At 33.7% G+C, this 17,935-nt stretch overlaps 2 protein-coding genes across 3 annotated transcripts; both read right to left on the bottom strand.

The window, feature by feature from the left end:
- Positions 1-436: 436 nt before the first annotated feature.
- LOC107953477 (ATP synthase subunit gamma, mitochondrial) lies at positions 437-10,512 on the bottom strand. 2 transcript variants are annotated; one of them, XM_041097346.1, is made up of 11 exons: positions 10,181-10,512; positions 7,909-8,135; positions 6,181-7,674; positions 5,686-5,729; positions 5,423-5,575; positions 4,601-4,714; positions 4,382-4,509; positions 3,552-3,674; positions 3,334-3,453; positions 878-999; positions 437-759 (listed from the first exon to the last, which is right to left on the bottom strand). In XM_041097346.1, exons 3-11 carry the CDS (start codon positions 6,288-6,290, stop codon positions 690-692), a joined length of 984 nt encoding a protein of 327 aa, XP_040953280.1. In that variant the 5' UTR covers positions 6,291-7,674; positions 7,909-8,135; positions 10,181-10,512; the 3' UTR covers positions 437-689. The 2 variants fall into 2 exon arrangements, with proteins under 2 accessions (XP_040953280.1, XP_040953281.1); XM_041097347.1 differs by having other exon boundaries at positions 6,181-8,135.
- A 2,394-nt stretch (positions 10,513-12,906) lies between these two features.
- On the bottom strand, positions 12,907-16,211 carry LOC107953476 (protein CANDIDATE G-PROTEIN COUPLED RECEPTOR 2). The gene is made up of 7 exons (XM_016888794.2): positions 16,112-16,211; positions 15,683-15,987; positions 14,888-15,079; positions 14,016-14,178; positions 13,815-13,917; positions 13,192-13,273; positions 12,907-13,102 (listed from the first exon to the last, which is right to left on the bottom strand). Exons 2-7 carry the CDS (start codon positions 15,959-15,961, stop codon positions 13,025-13,027), a joined length of 897 nt encoding a protein of 298 aa, XP_016744283.1. The 5' UTR covers positions 15,962-15,987; positions 16,112-16,211; the 3' UTR covers positions 12,907-13,024.
- Between the last annotated feature and the right edge of the window lie 1,724 nt (positions 16,212-17,935).

Genomic DNA, 17,935 nt, shown 5'->3' on the forward strand with positions numbered 1-17,935 from the left:
CTATAAACTTATATTCCGGTGTCTAAAAATTATCACATAAATATATTTTTCGATGCTAAAAAAGAAAATTTACACAAGTTTGATGATTAACTGTATAATTTATCTTAAATTTAAAATTATTGTATAAATAAGGTAAGATATTTGATAAGTTATCATTTTATTTAAGTTACAAAATTTGAATGTAATTTTAAGCGTTTAATAATTTTTGAATAATTTATTTTTAATTCCTGTAATTAATTTTTAATTCATTATTTGAATGGTTAATAATTCAGAAATAATAAAATAATATATAGATTTTTTTGTATTTTTCATATCCCTTTTACAATACACATTCAGGGATCGTAATTATATATCCCAACAATACCACCTCGAAAATTTTGCATCCTCCTTTTAGTAACTTTATATTATTAGATTTGGCTGCTGTTTTAGAGTATAATTTAGAAAGAAAAAAAGGAGAATCTTATTCGTCCAATCTCTAAATGCTTACCAACTTATTCTGATGTCAATGAATGATCGATCAAAAATAAAATCACATTTACATTGCACTTGACAATGGATAGGTCATTATTCGCACTAGCTCCACCAAACTGTTTCACAAAGTAGAACCATGAACAAGTCCGAACATAGCAGTTGTTCACTCGGATTTTATTTCATCACTGTCCCGAAAACATAGCACTTGTTCTTTTTGTTCAACCTTCCAATGCCGATGCTCCGGATATAATCTCAATCAATTCAGTGGTAATTGATGCTTGACGGGTTCTGTAACACGAAATAGCAACTAAATGAGGCTCCACAAAAGCGACTGAGAAAACTAGTTAAAATATGAAAACCAATTCATATGAAAGTGTTTATAGGAGAAAGAGGGTGAGAGGGAGACCTGTTATATGTAAGAGTTAAGCGATCAAGCATGTCGCCTGCGTTTCTGCTTGAACTATCCATAGCAGACATTCTTGCTCCTTGCTCGCTACAAGCATTCTCCAATACCGCATTGAACATTACCTGCAAGAAACACGAGAATGCTTTAATGGTAAATTTTGGAAACGATATAGCACACGCAGGTAGATGGAAAGAGAAAAAAAAACCAAGTATCTTATACTGGTAAGAAGATGAGATGAAATCCATTCTCAAGATTAAGGGAGTATTTGGTAGAGTGGAAAAATGGAGGGATGGAAAGAGCGGAAAAAAAAAGAAAAACAAATTTTAAGCATACTTAGTAGGAGAGAAAAGTGAGATAATAGAAAAGATGAGCAATTTTCATTTCAATGCATAAAAATAAAATCATTCTAAATTGGAATGAAAGGACGATAAAATATCAGAGAAATCAGAAATGTAAGTTAACTGTGCACACTGACAAGATTATGCATTTTTTCTTTTTTAATTTTAATTTTCCTTCTTTCATTATTCAACTCTACCAAATAACGGATGGAAAGACAATTACTTTTTTTTTTAATCTTTCCAACCAAGACACCAATGGAAGGAATATATAGATGTATATATATGTTCTATCTTTTCATCTTTCTCCCCCTCCAGTTTTCCATCATTACAATTTTCTTTCACCTTAAACAATCAAAGTCTAAAGGCACCCGAGTGCTCAAAATTCTCTTATGGCTATCTGTTCTTGGTCATCCAGATACATTGGACAAAGAGATACTAAATGGTTTCCCCTGGCAAATGGCTCACGGTACCTCAAAACCCAACAACAAAGTCAAAAGTTAAGTAAATCAAACCAAGATTCAATCAAAGATAATATGTGAGAATGAATCTTTTCGAGGAATCGAGGAATATGCACAGAGTGAGTGAAATTTTTTAAAGTCAATTCAACCAAGCTGCCAATTTTCAAACTAAAAAGATTAGTCAACTTGCGACAAATTTTTGGATGGGATCCAAGCATTTATGAGTTTAGATGTCTACATAGCTTTTGAAGATCTATCTCTCAACTTCGAAACGCACCTCAAATCACTCGATTTCGAGTTTGGGAGCTCAAGTTATGACCATTTTAGTGAAGATTAAGCGAGCAGAATTATTGGACGGAATTATGACGGAAATTACGAGTTTTGGACTTTTAATTCGAATTTAAATCGAGTTTGGTTTTTAGGCTTAATTTTTATTTATATATGAGCCCAATATTGTATTTATTAAGTTTTATTATTTTATTATTTATTTATTCTTAATTTTAGTTATTGTTTAAGTATTTTAAGTTGTTTAGGAATTTTTGTTTCTTAGTCAAACAAAAAATTTTAGTTTAAAACTACTTATTGTTTAGATTAATTAGAGTTTTAGTATACTTTAGAGCTCTATTTATATGTACTTAGCTAGCCTAGCTTCTTCATTGTTCATTAAGATACAATTGTTTTCATTAATAAGGTTCAATTAGACACTTAAACATCTATCCGTCAAAACCATCGGTTTATTCGATCCATCTTCCACGTTTAAATTTCGTTTATTTATTTAGTTAATTATTATTTTGAATATTTATTCTTAATTCTTAAATTTCTTCTTTTCAGTGTTTTCGTTTTCTTTAATTTCTAAATTTGTTATTTCTTCTTTACAAGTCAAATCTGAATTCTTTTTGAGTCGAACAGCTTGAATACGATCCTTCTTCCGCACTTTATCCGTATCAAGGTGTACTTGATTGAGTTGAAAAGTGAAAGGATAAAAAGAGAGTTGAAAAGTGCAATAAAATAAGATTTGAGTGTGCTTGGTAAAAAAAGAAAAATGAGAGGAAAGAAAATATAGTAGATGATCCTTTACCATCCTAATGTATCAAAACCAACCAATCATTCTAAATTGGGATGATGAGAGGAGAGAAAATGGAAGAGGGGTGTATGTTAGTTTAAAATTATGCAGTTTTCAAAGTTCCATTTTCCTTTCCTCTCATTGTTCTACTCTACCAAGCAATGAAGGAAACGATAATTACTTTTCCTTTCAAATTTTCCATCCTTCCTACCAAGCGAACCTACTTAAAGACAAATTATATTTTCTTTCTACTTTTCTACCCCTTCAATTTTCCATATTTTCAATTTTCTTTCTACTCTACCAAGCAAAACCTTAGAGCTCTATCACAATCTTTGGAACTTAACTGATAAAGCATTTACTTTATCTTTGAAATCATAGGAATTGCTTCCATTAACGATCATTACATAGAAGAGATTCTTCTGATCTTAATACAGCTCTCTAAGACCTAGGTGTCAAGTAAATTTCACAAAATTTGAAAGATTGGTTTTCGTTAATCAAATATTTATATTCAATTATTCATAGTTCATGCCTTCATGGTATAACTTCCATGCAGAATGTGAAGAAATAAAGATTTTTGTATCAAACAGCGGGACTTACACAAGAGAACTGGAACTCTGCAAGATTTTGAAGTATTTCGCCCTTTGTCTCACCACCCTCAACTTCATACGAGTCTAGATCACCAAGCTTTCCCCCAGATTCAGCTTCCCTTTCAACAATCTATTCAAACAAACCAGCAAATACAAGCAGAGACTAAAATAAAGTAACATTTGAACAAGAAACAAGAAAAATATGAAGCTAAATGATTTTAGTCATACTTCAGGTGATAAAACAGTTGACACTGTTGGCACAAATGAAACTACTGAGTGAAACTTGTTGAAGACAATCCTCAAAGCATCATACTCGACATTCTTTAAGATCTCATCTGCAAGAACAGAGACCTGAAAGGGCACATATATTTGTAAGTATGGAAAAAAAAAGTAGAAAAAGTCCATAAAAAGAGAGATCTAACTATATTGGAAAAATCCAGTTCATCGAAAGAGATAAGTAAAAGACAGTACATGTTCACATTAGCTCATTCAACGAATAGAGAAGAATCATAGGAGAATTTGCACATGTATGCTCTTTAGGTTTGTGTGAAAAATTCCTAACCCTATATGAAGCCTTTAAGGCTTTTAAGTGAAGACTGAGGAGATCTACATGTGAAGTACAGATATTACTATTTACCAACATCATGACAGATTATAACCAAACAAAAAGCATTAGCACTCTCCCTAGAATCATTATCCATTAAACTCTAACTAGAACTGCAACAAAACAACCTCCAAGATTCAACCCTACCTCAAATTACTGTTATGACTACTATTCAAGTTCCAGGTCAGTACTCAGTAGGTAGGTTGAATCATTTGTCACATTACTTCCCTGAAAATGGAGTCTTTCCTTTCTAAACCAACTGATAAAATTACCATCTATTATCAAATTAAGTCTTATAATTACTGTTTCTTGCCCATTATATGACCAGATTTTTCTTAATGTGAAATATCCTACTCCTGCATGATAAAAAAGACAACAATAAAGAAAGAATCAAGCATCGAATATAGCAATCAGAGGTTCTTTCATTATTGCACATAAAAGCACAATGACAGACCTGAGTGTAGTTCAAAGGGTTCTTCTGCAGCTCAGTTATGATTAACTCAATGTCCTTCTTAGAGTCACGAACCAATTGAGCCTTTGCCTTCTCTCCCAAAATAACATATTTTGTTTCTTTTTCAGGACCTTCCAAAATAAAGATATTTAACTCATAAGAAGCATCCAATTTGGATACCACCAGAGAGAAAACAAACAAGCAGTTGCTTGGGAGATATACCAGAGTTCAACTTGTGGAGCCCCTTGCTTATCTTGACTGATGTAGAATTAATTCCACCACAGAGACCTTTGTCTGAAGAGATGGTCACAACAACGTTCTTCTTGACATTAGCACCTAGCATTGTGGCAAGACATTAGTAAAATGCGGCTGAAGAGAAATATAAATTTGATACAAGTAAAACATAACAATAGAAAAAAATTATAGAAGGACAAAACAAGGGAGTGAATAGGAAAAGACCCTATAACCCTAACTAAGCAAGTTCATTCACCATTCTCTTTCAACCTGAACCACGTAATATTAGTTATCAACTGAGTCAAACTAGGTATTACTGATACAGAACCAGTTCTGTAAATAATCAAAACCTATCTAAAGCTTAAATTCTTTCAGAGCAAGCCCAAATAGGCACACACATAACATCCATACAGCATGATTATATGAGAATCACAAACCTGATTACACCCCAATAAACAAATTCAATGAGAAAAATCCATCTTCTCCAAATCATCAGCTTATGTTAACCTAGGACATATAAGGATATACTCACAAAATTATCAAACAAATAAACACAAAGAAGCATTAAAAGTGCAGCTAATCTGCTCAAGATGTTCTATTATCAACCAAATATCAAAGTCATTTGCGTAACCTTCTGGGTATAGGGAGCCAAAGCCTGACAAGATTCACAACATGAGCACCAATTCAACATAAAGGGAAAAAACACAACTTGATAGCAACCATTAAGCAAAATGCAATGAAAACACAAACAAATTCAATTGAGCTTGCTCAGCAAAACAGTATATATCAAGGCTTCTTGGTGGGACATACTGGGTAGATCGCCAAGAAGTGCAGTAAATGGTTGCCAGAGGCCACGGGAATTCTCAGCTTTAGTTTGAATTGCTCTCAACTTTGAGGCTGCAACCATCTTCATAGCCTTTGTGATTTTCTGAATATTCTTGACACTCTTCATACGGTTTCTAACTGCACAAGGAATTGACCATTACCCAAGTTATAACCTTCACCAGGAACCCTAACTCTAGAAGAGAACATGAAAAGCAAACGCACTAAAAAGAAACAGGAAACAGTCTTACCAACTTGGGTCGAAATATAACGAACTCCAATAGGACACTCATCCCTGCCATCCAAGTTATCTTATTTATTAGCTCAAATTGCATCAAAGAAAATTGCTAAAATATAAATTTCATTATAAATTTTACAAGGTACATTCAAATTTTCATCCTTTCCTTCCTTCCGAAAACTTGAGTGATTGAGCCACACCAGTACAAACTGTTTAGCTCAATTTTAGATATGTATTTAATTATAAAAATTATATAATGCATTCTTCTCTATTAGCAGGGAAATGAACTAAGCTTATTTCAAAAGTGTCCATTTTATATATATAGAAAAAATATCAGGAAAATATACAAAAAAGAAAAAAGAAAAGAAAGTCCAAACTTAATGTCCACAAACTTAATGTCCTCAAAACCAGTTCAAAATCCAATCAGTCCGGTAAAAGTCCAAGTAAATAGAGGAAATGCGATGAGAATATGTGTATAGAGAGAGATCGGAGAAAACGAGATCCGTACTCGAGAGAGGGAGCGAGAGGAGAGGACCGGAGGGCAGTAATAGGGCGGGGAGAGATCATAGGGGCGAAACGCCTCCCTTCGCGTCTGAGAGCAGCCATCGCCATCGCCATCGCTTACCGATACGGACAAACCCTAGAAATTCTTCGTGTATCAATGACAAAGTTCTTTGTTTATTTTTCTCTTTTTCTTTTTTTTAAGCATAAACTGCCCAAGTGGCCAAAATTTTCATTAATCAACTAGCATAAAAAAAATTCATGGATCTCATGAGAATAATCAACTAGCATCAAATGACACAAACCCTAGCCAGATTAGACTATCGGCAACTCTTATTGCCGAAACGGGCTACATAAGAAAAATCCAAAGACAAGAATAAACGTTTAGACTATCAGGCCTCATGTAAAAAAGAACCCAAAATAGAAATATCCATCAAACTAGTACAAAGCTTTGAAATTAAAAAAACATTTATCGGACTTTATTATAACATGTATCAAATCCATAGAATGTGCAACTTGAAGACCAAGTAGGATCACTCGTGTCTCAGCCCAGCTCGGTTCCATTGCCTCAAGTTGTCGAACCACTCGACCCCATGCACAAAGCTATCCTCGTCATGCACCACAACGCCTAATTCGACTCTCTCTCCATCCCGATCTAAGGTTGTGTCGACATTAACCTTGAAGGCTCCTTGCTAGAGGTGCTCATGGGCCGGGCCGGATGCATAAAAAATTTCGGCTCGGGCCCGGCCCAGCCCCGAATATGGTCCTAAAATTTTGCCCAGGCCCGGCCCGGGAAAAATTATAAGCCCGGGCCCGGCTCATTTTTTAATAAATACCAAAAATTTATTTTAAAAATTAAAAAAAGTATTTTAAAAATATTTTAAAATTAAAAAATTTTAAAAAATAAATATATTTATTATATCGGGCCGGGCCGAGCCGGGCCCGGGCCCAAAAAGTGGTGCCCGAGGCCCGACCCATTTTTTAAACGGGCCTCGTTTTTTTGCCCAAGCCCATATTTCGGGCCTATATTTTTACCCAAACCCTCCCATATATCGGGCGGGCCGTTGGGCAGAGCCGGGCCGCCTGGCCCATGAGCACCTCTACCCCTTGCCATGGCGGAACCCAACGAGCCTCTCCTAAACGGGCTAGCAACATCAGCTTATGCCCCTTAGCTCGACCAAGTATCAAGTGGGATGCTGAGTGCTTCCCCTTTGGCACTACATTATCGTGCTCATTCCACATATTCTATATAAGAACCACAAAGTCCGCAAATGCCCCTTTGTCCATCACCGTCATAGCTTTTTCTAGCCAATCAATGCTACAATTCACATCTCTATTTAGTAACTCATCATGAATGCCTAGTATAGTGATTCCACTTCCAATTGCCGAAAATTTGTAATATCCATACAAAGCTTCATTATCATACTCGGAGGAAAGTATCTCGCCAAGAATTCGCTCGCTAGCTCATCCCAAGTATTGATGGAATCTACCGGTTGTGAATCTAACCAAATAAACGCATCATCAGCAAGAGAAAAAGGGAATAACTGAAGACGGATAGTGTCATCAGATTGCCCATTATATTTAATGGTATCACAAATGGTTAGAAATCTCTTAAGATGTTGGTTCGGATCATCATTCATTGACCCTCGAAATTTAAGGTTCACTTGCATCATTTGGGTCATGGTCAGTTTGATTTCAAAGTTATTGGCATTAATCACCAGGCTATTAATGCTACCTCGAACAACATCCAGATTGGGCATCGCGTAGTAGCTCAAAGTACGTTGCTCCATGGGTGGGTGTAGTGGTGGTTAAATCTCTACTCGCGAATATTTGATGGGCTAATCTCTTTGTGGAGGTGGGGTGTCTCTAGGATGTTACGCCCTTCTTGCATGTATAATGATACGTTCTAGTTTCGACTCAAATGGTAAGTCGTCGTTACTGGTCCAAATCATACAACGCCTCCTACAAGTACAAAAGAGTGTAGAAAATTAACTAAAAATTGCAAATGAGATAAAGACAAATAAAAGAAAAGTGTATCTATAAACCCTACTTTTGCTACTTATCTTTACATAAAATGTGCACAACTAAAAATTACTCAATCTTGCACAGTCTCCCCAGCAAAGGCGTCAACAACTTTGACCACGTTCGCACGTGTGCATAAAATAAACGATTTTATAAAATAATTTTAAAGCGCGATTTTATTGCAAGCGTAAAGGTCAGTTGTAATATTTGTAGTGTTGCAATGGAACACATGAGTATTCTAAGGATCAAACCTAAAGAAGGTGACGATTGAATGAAAAATAACGTACACTATAGAGTCTAAGTGGCTACTGATATGAATTTATAATATAGAAAATCATAACAATAGAATTTTGTAAGAAATTTAAATATGTTAAACTAATGACCAAGTTGTAAAGAGTACAAAACTAATAGATTAATCAATTAATGACTAATGGTGGTTGGTTGTTTTCGATGTGGTTTGTCGGTTCTTGAATGAGGGACTTAAATCGCTTAAATTACTAAGTGGCTTCATTTTATCTCTCAATCTCAATTTTACTGAGTTAGACAAATCAATCTGATTTATCTCTCGATCTCACCTATTAATCCGAGACTAATGAATTGGTGCACAACAAGATTACCTCTCGATTTCACTTGTCTAGAAATTCCCTTAAGGGTGTTATTTTTTAAGTTTTTAGGTTTATTAGATTTAGTCCAATTTATTACGATTTAGTCTCTTTTCCAAAAAAAATCAACTTACCCACTCTCCATCAACCAACTTCGTTTTTAGGTTTAGCTACTCATACTAAAAATAAAGAGAATGGACATGAAAATGAAAAGTAAAGAAGCTATGAAAGTAAAGCTTAAGAAAAATATAAAAGTTTGGATTTTTATGAAAGAAAACTTAAAGAACATGAAATTAAAGGCATTTAATAAGAAAGTCTAAAGCAATAAACATAAAATGGACAAAGTTTACTTGATTTAAAGTAAAAAAAAATACATTAAACTAAAGCTAGAAATGTCTTACAACCAAGGTACAGGGACTCAATGTGTAAATAAACCTAAGCTACAGTGATAACTAACTTAACTAACACTAAGAACACTAAGAACAAGAAGTAGATGCAGAAAAATAAACTCTAAAACTAAGAAAAAATAAGAGAAAATAAAAACCCTAGAAAAGTTGTAAAAAACTAAAAGAAAACCTAGAGAAACTAACGCTAAAAACTAAACCAATGTATGTCTCTTCCCTCCTCAGCCAAAATTGGTTGTTTTATGCTGAATGCTGATGAATTTTCGTTGCTAAAACTACCCCTACACGAGCCTTGGGTGATTGGTGGACCGAGTGGACAAAGACTACCTTTTTGTCCAATTTTGTCTCCCTCATGATGTCAGTGTTGCGATACCCAAAAGAGGATATCGCGATACCTTAGGCAGTTTTGAACCTTGGGGTCTTATTTAAGGGGTGGATATCACGATACCCAAAGTGGGTATCGCGATACGACTGAAGGGTGGCCTCTAATCTTTCATCCTGTTGGAGGTATCGCAATTCCAAGGTATGAATATCGTGATACCCTTTCTTCTGGTGTCGTTTTTGCTGGTTTTCAACCTTCAACGCATCCCTACACCATTCTACCACATGTTAGGCCTCCCAATGACACCATGGGCTAAATTGAGTTACAAAATGAGTAAAAATGAGAAATCTACACTTATTAACTTAAAATCTAATGATTACGAAAAACTATGAAAAATACGCTATTTTGCTCGAAAATAAGTTCCTTAAGTATACCAGGAAAGCCTAATTTGTCATATCAAATTATGCCAGATTATTAGGCATACTCTTTCTTGAGTGTATTATTCCTTCACTTGAAGATACCCTATAATTAAATCCATAGATATTGCTAACGGGCGAATACTTTAATACTAGTATGCGTCAATACTCTAACCTGCCAACAAGCCAGGAGCGTGACGGATCATGCTACCCTAGTGCACCAAATAGTAAACATGCATACCTCACTCGCCTTTTTGGATTCGCCGTTTTTGGGGTGTGACACGCACCCACGCCCAAAACATACCAAACATGTCCATCACACACAAGTCGTACACTATCGCAGCTCCACACCCATCCCTTGCAGTCCACTTGCAATCGAGACCACCACACCCAACTGACACCCTTTTACCCTATACGCTAGAAAAGAGTTACTGCTGCTACTGCTAATACTAGTAGACGTTGTAATGTATTTTATTTCTTTTTCATTTTCTACGTAGTTGGGGTGTTTTTATAGAATTTACTTTTAGCTTTGCCTATCAGGGAATGTTACTACGAGCTCTGAGGTTATAATTTTTCACATCGTGCTAGTTAATTATTTAATTCTGCAATAATGATCAATTTAACCCTTTATGTTTACATTTTTGTCAATTTGATACTTTTTTTGCGTTAAATTAGACCATTAACCTTTTAAAAAGAGGCAAATCACTTTTTTTAATACAAACTAAAACATTGTTTTTCTAAAGATGTTGGCGTGGCATAGTATCAAATTTAATATTTGAGAACCTACTGAAAAAATATTTTTACATTTATGGGTTTAAACCAGAGTCAATTCATTCAAAGTTAAAAATCTTTATTTTCATTATTTTATAATTTTTACATATTTTTATTTTTCAAAAATTATTTTTTAATTTTTAACCAAACAATTTCTTTATTAACTTCCATTTTTCAAAAAACGAAAATGAAAACCACCTTAACTTTTTAACAGTCATGGGAGCCTTCATTTCTTAGAAACCTCTCATGTTACAAGCAACGTTTCATGTATTAAATAATATTTTAATTTTTATAAATTACTTAATCTCTTAAAAATATTTTCACCTTTTAAGTAATGTTTTACGAATTATTTAATTTTTTATAAACATTTTTCACGCCTTAAGTAATGTTTTATAAATTACTTAATTTCTTAGAATTTTTCACGTTTTAAGTAATAATATTTCATGTACTAAGTAATTCTTGAATGTTATATAAATGACTTGATTTTTTAGAAACCTTTTTACATTCCTTTTAGAAATTTTTTCACATTATAAGTAATGTTTCATGTGTTAAGTATTTTTTTTAATGTTTTACGAATTACCTTTTCACATTTTAAGTAATGTTTCATATATAAAGTAATTTTTCAAAATTTACGAATTACCTTTTCGCATTTTAAGTAACATTTAATGTATTATGTAATTCTTCTTAGAAATCTTTTCATGTTTTAAATAATTATCTTGTGTATTACATAATTCTTCCATATATTATAAATTATTGAAGTTCTTAGAATCCATTTACTGTTTTAAGTAATTCTTTCATATTTTACGAATTGCTTTATATTCTTTTATATCTCTTTCATGTACAGTAAATAAATTTCTTGGACTTCTCTCCTATTTTATGATTTACTTATTTTTCTAGAAAAAAATTCCTGTTTTAAGTAACACTTTTACAAATTGCTTAATTTTTTAAAAACATTTTCATGTTTCATGTTTTAAGTAAACTATTTATGTATCAAGTAGTTTTTTCATGTGTTACGAATTACTAAATTTCTTAGAATCTATTTTATATTTTAAGAAAATATTTGAGCTTTTAGGGCAATTAAATAACCAAAAGTTTAACTCAAGAATGAAGTCATCACATCTTTTTATATTTAATAATAGGACAAAATTCGAACAATCAACGTGACTCAAGCACAAGCTACAACTGGGTCAATGAATACCCTTGATCGTCATACCATCACATGGGGTTCTATATATACATATTTAACGACCTATATTTAAATGCATTTTTATATTAATTTATTTAATTATTTTCTTTTGTATCCTTCCTTTTCTTTTATCCATGCACCTTATGCCTTGTCCTCTCACTTTCATGTTCTCTTTGTTTATTTCTCTTTTTATAAGTTAAATAATTTTATTAATTTAATTTTTAATAAACTAATATATATCTATAATTTAATATAATAAATAATTTAAAATGATTATGAAACAATTAATTAAATAAAATTACAATTTCTCATATTTTAATAATTTCATAAAAATAAAATAATTTACATTTATTATATATAATTTTTAATAAACGATAACAAATATTTATAAAATTTAATATAATATCCTTAGTCATTTTTATTCTCATCCTACCACACTCTTACTGATGATTTTAATCTCATTTTTACCGTTATTTTAATCTCACCGAATCCAATCATACAGGTAATTCAAAGGAAGCGTTAAGTTACCTTAGCGTTTTTCCCATAAGGCTTTAATAGTAAAAAAAAAAACCCTAAAGTATGCCCCAATTTCCAGTTCGGCTTTGAAAATTTTGACACAATCGGTAACGCCGTTAAAAAAACAAGTGTGGCATTAGCGACAAACTAAAACGTGATATGTGGCACAGTTTGATATTTCATTTATATCATTGAAATGGGGATTAAAGAATAAATTTTTTAAAAAAAATCGAACAAAATAAAAATTAGTTAACTTGAATAGGAGTACATTTTTTTTTTGGGGAGGGGGGAAGGGGGGGATTAGTATTGAAAATTTTAATACAGCTCAAGCTCTTCTTAAAATTTTAAACTCAACTCGATTACACCCCTAAACCATCCTAAGATTGAGGGGCATAGCCAATTAGTTCATAAAGTCATTCTTACTAGTTGAGAGATCAAACAAGTTTAAAGTTCGAATGTCAACCATGAGCAACCCTATACGAAAAAAATTCAAATTGCCCTCATAAGTATATCAGTAAATTTACTATTACCCCTTTTGAATTTATTTACAAAGTATGTAATCAATGTTCTTACCCAGTGTTACATACATTTCGATGCAAAAAGGTTTACTTACTAATCCCAATCTGCATCAAAGAACCCTGCATCTCTCATCTCTGAGTAATATGCATCATCCAACAGAAAATCTTCTTCCTGCTCATCAATACAACTTTGTTATTATTACTGAACAATTAGGGTGGAAACCATAAGAGATTGTTACTGATGTCGTAGGGAAAGATTACCCGGAAAAAGTCAGCTAGGAAAGTTATATACAGGAAAGGTAGATAAAGCGAATGATAGCAGATGATGGTCAAATTGTACAACCTGCAGAAAATACGTAGCATGTTAATATGCAAACCCTGATTCATGGTCTCTTTCTAATGATATGGAACTTTGATTGACAGTCTAGGCTATTTGGACTCGGTTACAAATGTTGGACACATGGATATTAGAGAGTCTTTTTAAGGTAATCCTGTCAATTGGGTAGGGTAGACAGGTTTTGGATCGGGTCAATTCATGCTTTAATTTTACTGATCAGTTCATGTTGTTTCTGACTGAAGTCATTTGGGATTCTGTCATTTCGTTTTTGGTTCATTTCGGGTTCAAGTCATTCGGGTTTAAGATCTGGTTTTTCGAGTCAGGGGTTCAGGTTTGACAGATTCAAGCAGTTGACTTTTTAAGATCAAATTGAGTTTCGGCTTAGGTAGATCGGATTGTGTTTTTGCCTTCAGATTAAAATTAACAGGTCTATCTGAAGGTCATATCCCCATGCCCATACCTGAATATACTGGTGCTTCAAGAAACATAATTGACAATCACTAGGCATCAAATGCTTCAATCGCAAGAGGAAAAAAGCAGAACCTACCAAATGCTAAAGCCTATTCCAATAGCAGCAAGACCAGAAGCAAACAGTGTAATACCATTAACAGCAAACATGATAACTACATAGTTGTAGAACGCGGGTCGAGCTGCAAAATTTTGAAATGAATGTCAATAAGTTAATAGATTAGCATGTCGATGCAGTCAAGAAAAGAATGTCTCACTTTAAAATAAAAAATGTACTCACGGGGCAGTTTCTGTTTCCATTTTGAGAAATGCACAATCAAGATGAAGCCATAAACTGCAGTGAGCAGTAATTTTTGGATGGTCCATAATCCCCACATCATCTGATGAATGCTTCCAACATCATTGAAGAAGAGTGGGACCCCGAATCCAAAAATGTAGATTGCCTGAAAAAAAATCATACAAGGAAGATGGCTGAAAATAGCAGCACAAAATAAATTCATTACGATGATTTATAGAACAATTACCAAAATGGTGTGTGTACTTGTGTGAACTATCAGTATAACTTAAGAATACAAGTCAGGGAAACTAATAAATTAAGATCCCATGAATCCACTTGTTGACAAAAAAAATAATCTCATAAACGCACAGTTTAGGTTTGTTTTGGAAGTTGCAAATGGTTCACAATAACGCCTCAAAGGCCAAGTTCTACTTCTTTCAAAAATAAAGTAAAAGGTCATCCAAATAGCTCCCCTGCCCCCTACTTCCTCAAGTTAACCCAAAAAGGAAAAATCACTTGTCCTTGATGATACTACAAAGAAAACAACTACAGCAACATCAAAGATGATGAGGTTCTCCACTTTCTAGAAGCAAGTTGCATTTCACCAGTAATAAAGTTACCAAAAGTGGTAATAACGGATACCCAGCTAATCAGCAACATAAGTAGATTATGTTCAAAAGTAATAGCATAAACAACCATTATGTCCTAGGAAATCTTTTATTCACAATATCTAATGCATGAAAACATCAATATTGCAATAACGGGAGGCTGTTTGATATCTTAAATGTTCCAACAAGGTTTTACTGCTCCTTCAATTGCCAAGCCATGAATGATATTCAACAATTTAACATTGTCAACTGATGTTGAAAAGTTACCTTGAGAAGCATATCAACACCAGCAATGATCCCTGAGATGGTAAAAATACGTGCTAAAGCTTCCCGCCCACTTGTGTAACTCTCCTGAAGTAAGAAGCCCACTAAACTGATCTCTAAACATAACAACCCAGAGGTGGTAAACAGCGACAGAAGATTCCAAGCAACCTCCTTTCCATTAGCACATTGCCATGTCTGTTCATAAACCAAGGTCAACAATCAGAAACTAGTAAAAATCCGATGCAAGCGATGTTTGAAAGTGTCAATTCTGAGTGAAAGAATTAAGTAATTTTAGCTTCTTTCCACTGTCAAATCTTAAATCTTACAAACAAAAAGTAGGAAAAATTAAATATATGTTAACCGGGCTCAGGTTATCATCAATATTTTCAGGTTTTTCAAGTACTTGGAGGGTTATATTATATCCCCAAATCCATGTCCAGAAATATGTTTCATACGGTTGTATTAAAGAACAGTTCATTTAATTGTTACTTTTTCTATTTTCTTTAAAATTATTAAATCAGAAAGCTAAACAAAATCATACTTGATCAAAACTGCATAAACGTAAGATGTAATGCATAATCAGAAACTTCTCTTCTTTTTTTCATTATCCTTAGATAAAGTATCAATATTTTCCCCCCAAAACATCAAATTTATTTTTTTTCAAAATTTACTCACCAGATTCACAGTAACAGAAGGACAAAGAGCACAGAGAACTTCCTATTAAGTTCACAATTAAATTCAAGTAAGATAGACTCTTTTTTTAATGAAAAACAAAGGCAGAGGAAATCGGAGATATACCTGAAGAGAACACCAAGCGAGGTTAAGTCCACTAGCAAGCCAGAGAAGGGCATAATATGAAATCACAACATACGACCTTCCATTTCTCAGCTTCTCAACGTTCTTCTTAGCGTTCACCGCCAGGTACACCACGAACAGAAACGCGGGAACCACCAGAACGGCGTCGTACCAGAACCCATGGCATTGCCGATCGTTTTGACCGTCTTGGCCGTTGATTTCAGAGGTGGAAGGCTGAGGAATTGAAGCGTTTGTGATTATTTGGTGGATGTAGTTGTGCATCTCGGGAGAATTGGGGGAAAGGAACCCTAGAAGTAACGGCAGGGATCGAGAATTGGAGATTTGATCATTATTTTCGATGGGCCGCTTGGTTAATAATTAAAATATAAAACAGGGAAAAAAATTATGGAAATTGAGGATTAACGTAAATACCTGAAATCACAATTTCAGGAATCAAAGAGTAAAACACCTTGTCAACGATTTGAGAATGGAATTTAAGCTTCCAGTAAACTTTAATCTTTAATATATACCTTTCTCCGCTTTTTGGATAAGATATATTATTTAATAATAAAATATTTTAATTTAATTTTAAATTAATTATAATATATTAAATTTTAAAATGCGGTTTAGGTTCCATTACTCTTCAACCATTTGGAACTCATCTCCCTATTTTTATTTTTAAAAATTAAATGAGATTTAATTTTTTTATTTTTCAAATTTAAAAATACAAGTTAATTATTAATGCTGTTAAGATTTTCTGTTAAATTCTTTTTTTTTTTGCATGGCCACCAAAGTGAGTATTTATTTATTTCAAATTGTCAAACCAATCAATTTAACAAAAAAAAAGAATTAATCATTAGGCTAAAACTTTGAAATCTGAAGAATAAAGAGACTAAATTTCAAATCTATGAAGAGTATAAGGAGTTGTAGCACATTTTTACTGAAAAATGAACCCAAAATGAACTGAAAAAGAAACAGTCAAGGAAAGGGAAATGAAACAAAGTATATATTGAAATGAGCAAAAAGATAATGAGATAAAACTCCATCCCTATCAACAAATGAGTTTTACACTAGCATATATATCTATCCGGACGTTACTATATCTGAGAAGCTCTTGGTAGCACTTCCCAACATATAGTTAATGAACGGGGCTTTTAGAGTGGTTATGAAAGGCATTGTTGTCTCCTTCTCCAGAAGAGGTGGTTGGACTCGTGTTGCCATCTCTCTTCATCTTTGAACGTACTGCCTAAAGCTTTCACTTTGCTTCTTCTCCATGTTTTACAGTGTAATTATATCGAGTGTCACATCGGTCACATGGTTGTATTGTTTCACGAAAGCCTGTGACAGATCTTTCCATGAGTTGATTTTGGCATAGCTTAGCTGGTTGTACCACTTGGCGGCTGACCCGATCAAACTATCCTGAAAATAGTGAATTAAAAATTGATCGTTATTGACATATTCTGTCATTCTTCGGTAAAACATTGTGATATAAGCTTTAGAACAACTAGTCCCATTATATTTTTTGAATTCCGGGGTCTTGAATTTTGGTGGGAGCACTAGATCAAGGACTAAGCTCAACTCCTTAACATCAACCCCGCAAAGGTAATCGGCATTCTTCATAGCTCTGAATTTCTCTTCCAACCACTTGCACTGATCTTCTAGTTGTTTTGGCAATTTTACTCTTGCTTTATCTATTTCTTCCATGTCGTCCAAATCTGTAACGATGAGATTGGTCAGATTATCTCTGGGATTGGAACCTGAACCTGTTAAGTAGTTCACCGGTGCTGAGGTGCTGGCTTGATATTGTTAAGGTCTTATGGTAACGGGTACCCTTCGTGGATATGTATCTGGTTGGGCTTGGACATATACTGGGTAAAGCCTTGGGGTATATAGGGTCTTCATTATCATCCTCAGAGTTATTTACAGTGCTTTTCCACTTTTTCAGTCCCTCCAGCCAGCAAATGGGTCAACTGGCTTATCATGCTTCGTTGAGACTCTTGTATTTGATCCATCATGTCTTGCTGTACCTTAGCTAATTGTTCATGCAGCTGGGCTTGCAACTGATCTTGTATGTCCTTCTGAATTTGTTCCAATCTCTTTAACCTTTGATCCATGACTTTGATTTTACCTCGGGTACCATAACGATATTCGATTGGCAAATTCTTGTTGGTTTCTAGGGTAAATGTCATAATTTTGATTAATAAGGATCTTTTTATGAAACTTAATGCATGTGATGAAATGTAATCTGATGAATGA

This window comes from Gossypium hirsutum, chromosome D07 (assembly GCF_007990345.1).
Source record: "Gossypium hirsutum isolate 1008001.06 chromosome D07, Gossypium_hirsutum_v2.1, whole genome shotgun sequence".
Classification (NCBI taxonomy): domain Eukaryota; kingdom Viridiplantae; phylum Streptophyta; class Magnoliopsida; order Malvales; family Malvaceae; genus Gossypium; species Gossypium hirsutum.

Excerpts from the sequence above, each read along its gene's own strand:
- LOC107953476 (XM_016888794.2), bottom strand. The coding sequence starts at position 15,961 with ATGCACAACTACATCCACCAAATAATCACAAACGCTTCAATTCCTCAG. Across the intron at positions 15,080-15,682 it reads TCGCTTGGTGTTCTCTTCAG|ACATGGCAATGTGCTAATGG; the intron begins GTATATCTCCGA and ends GTTTATGAACAG. Across the intron at positions 13,918-14,015 it reads ATGGAAACAGAAACTGCCCC|CTCGACCCGCGTTCTACAAC; the intron begins GTGAGTACATTT and ends AAAATTTTGCAG.
- LOC107953477 (XM_041097346.1), bottom strand. The coding sequence starts at position 6,290 with ATGGCGATGGCGATGGCTGCTCTCAGACGCGAAGGGAGGCGTTTCGCC. Across the intron at positions 4,510-4,600 it reads GCTCCACAAGTTGAACTCTG|GTCCTGAAAAAGAAACAAAA; the intron begins GTATATCTCCCA and ends TTATTTTGGAAG. Across the intron at positions 3,675-4,381 it reads ACCCTTTGAACTACACTCAG|GTCTCTGTTCTTGCAGATGA; the intron begins GTCTGTCATTGT and ends GTGCCCTTTCAG.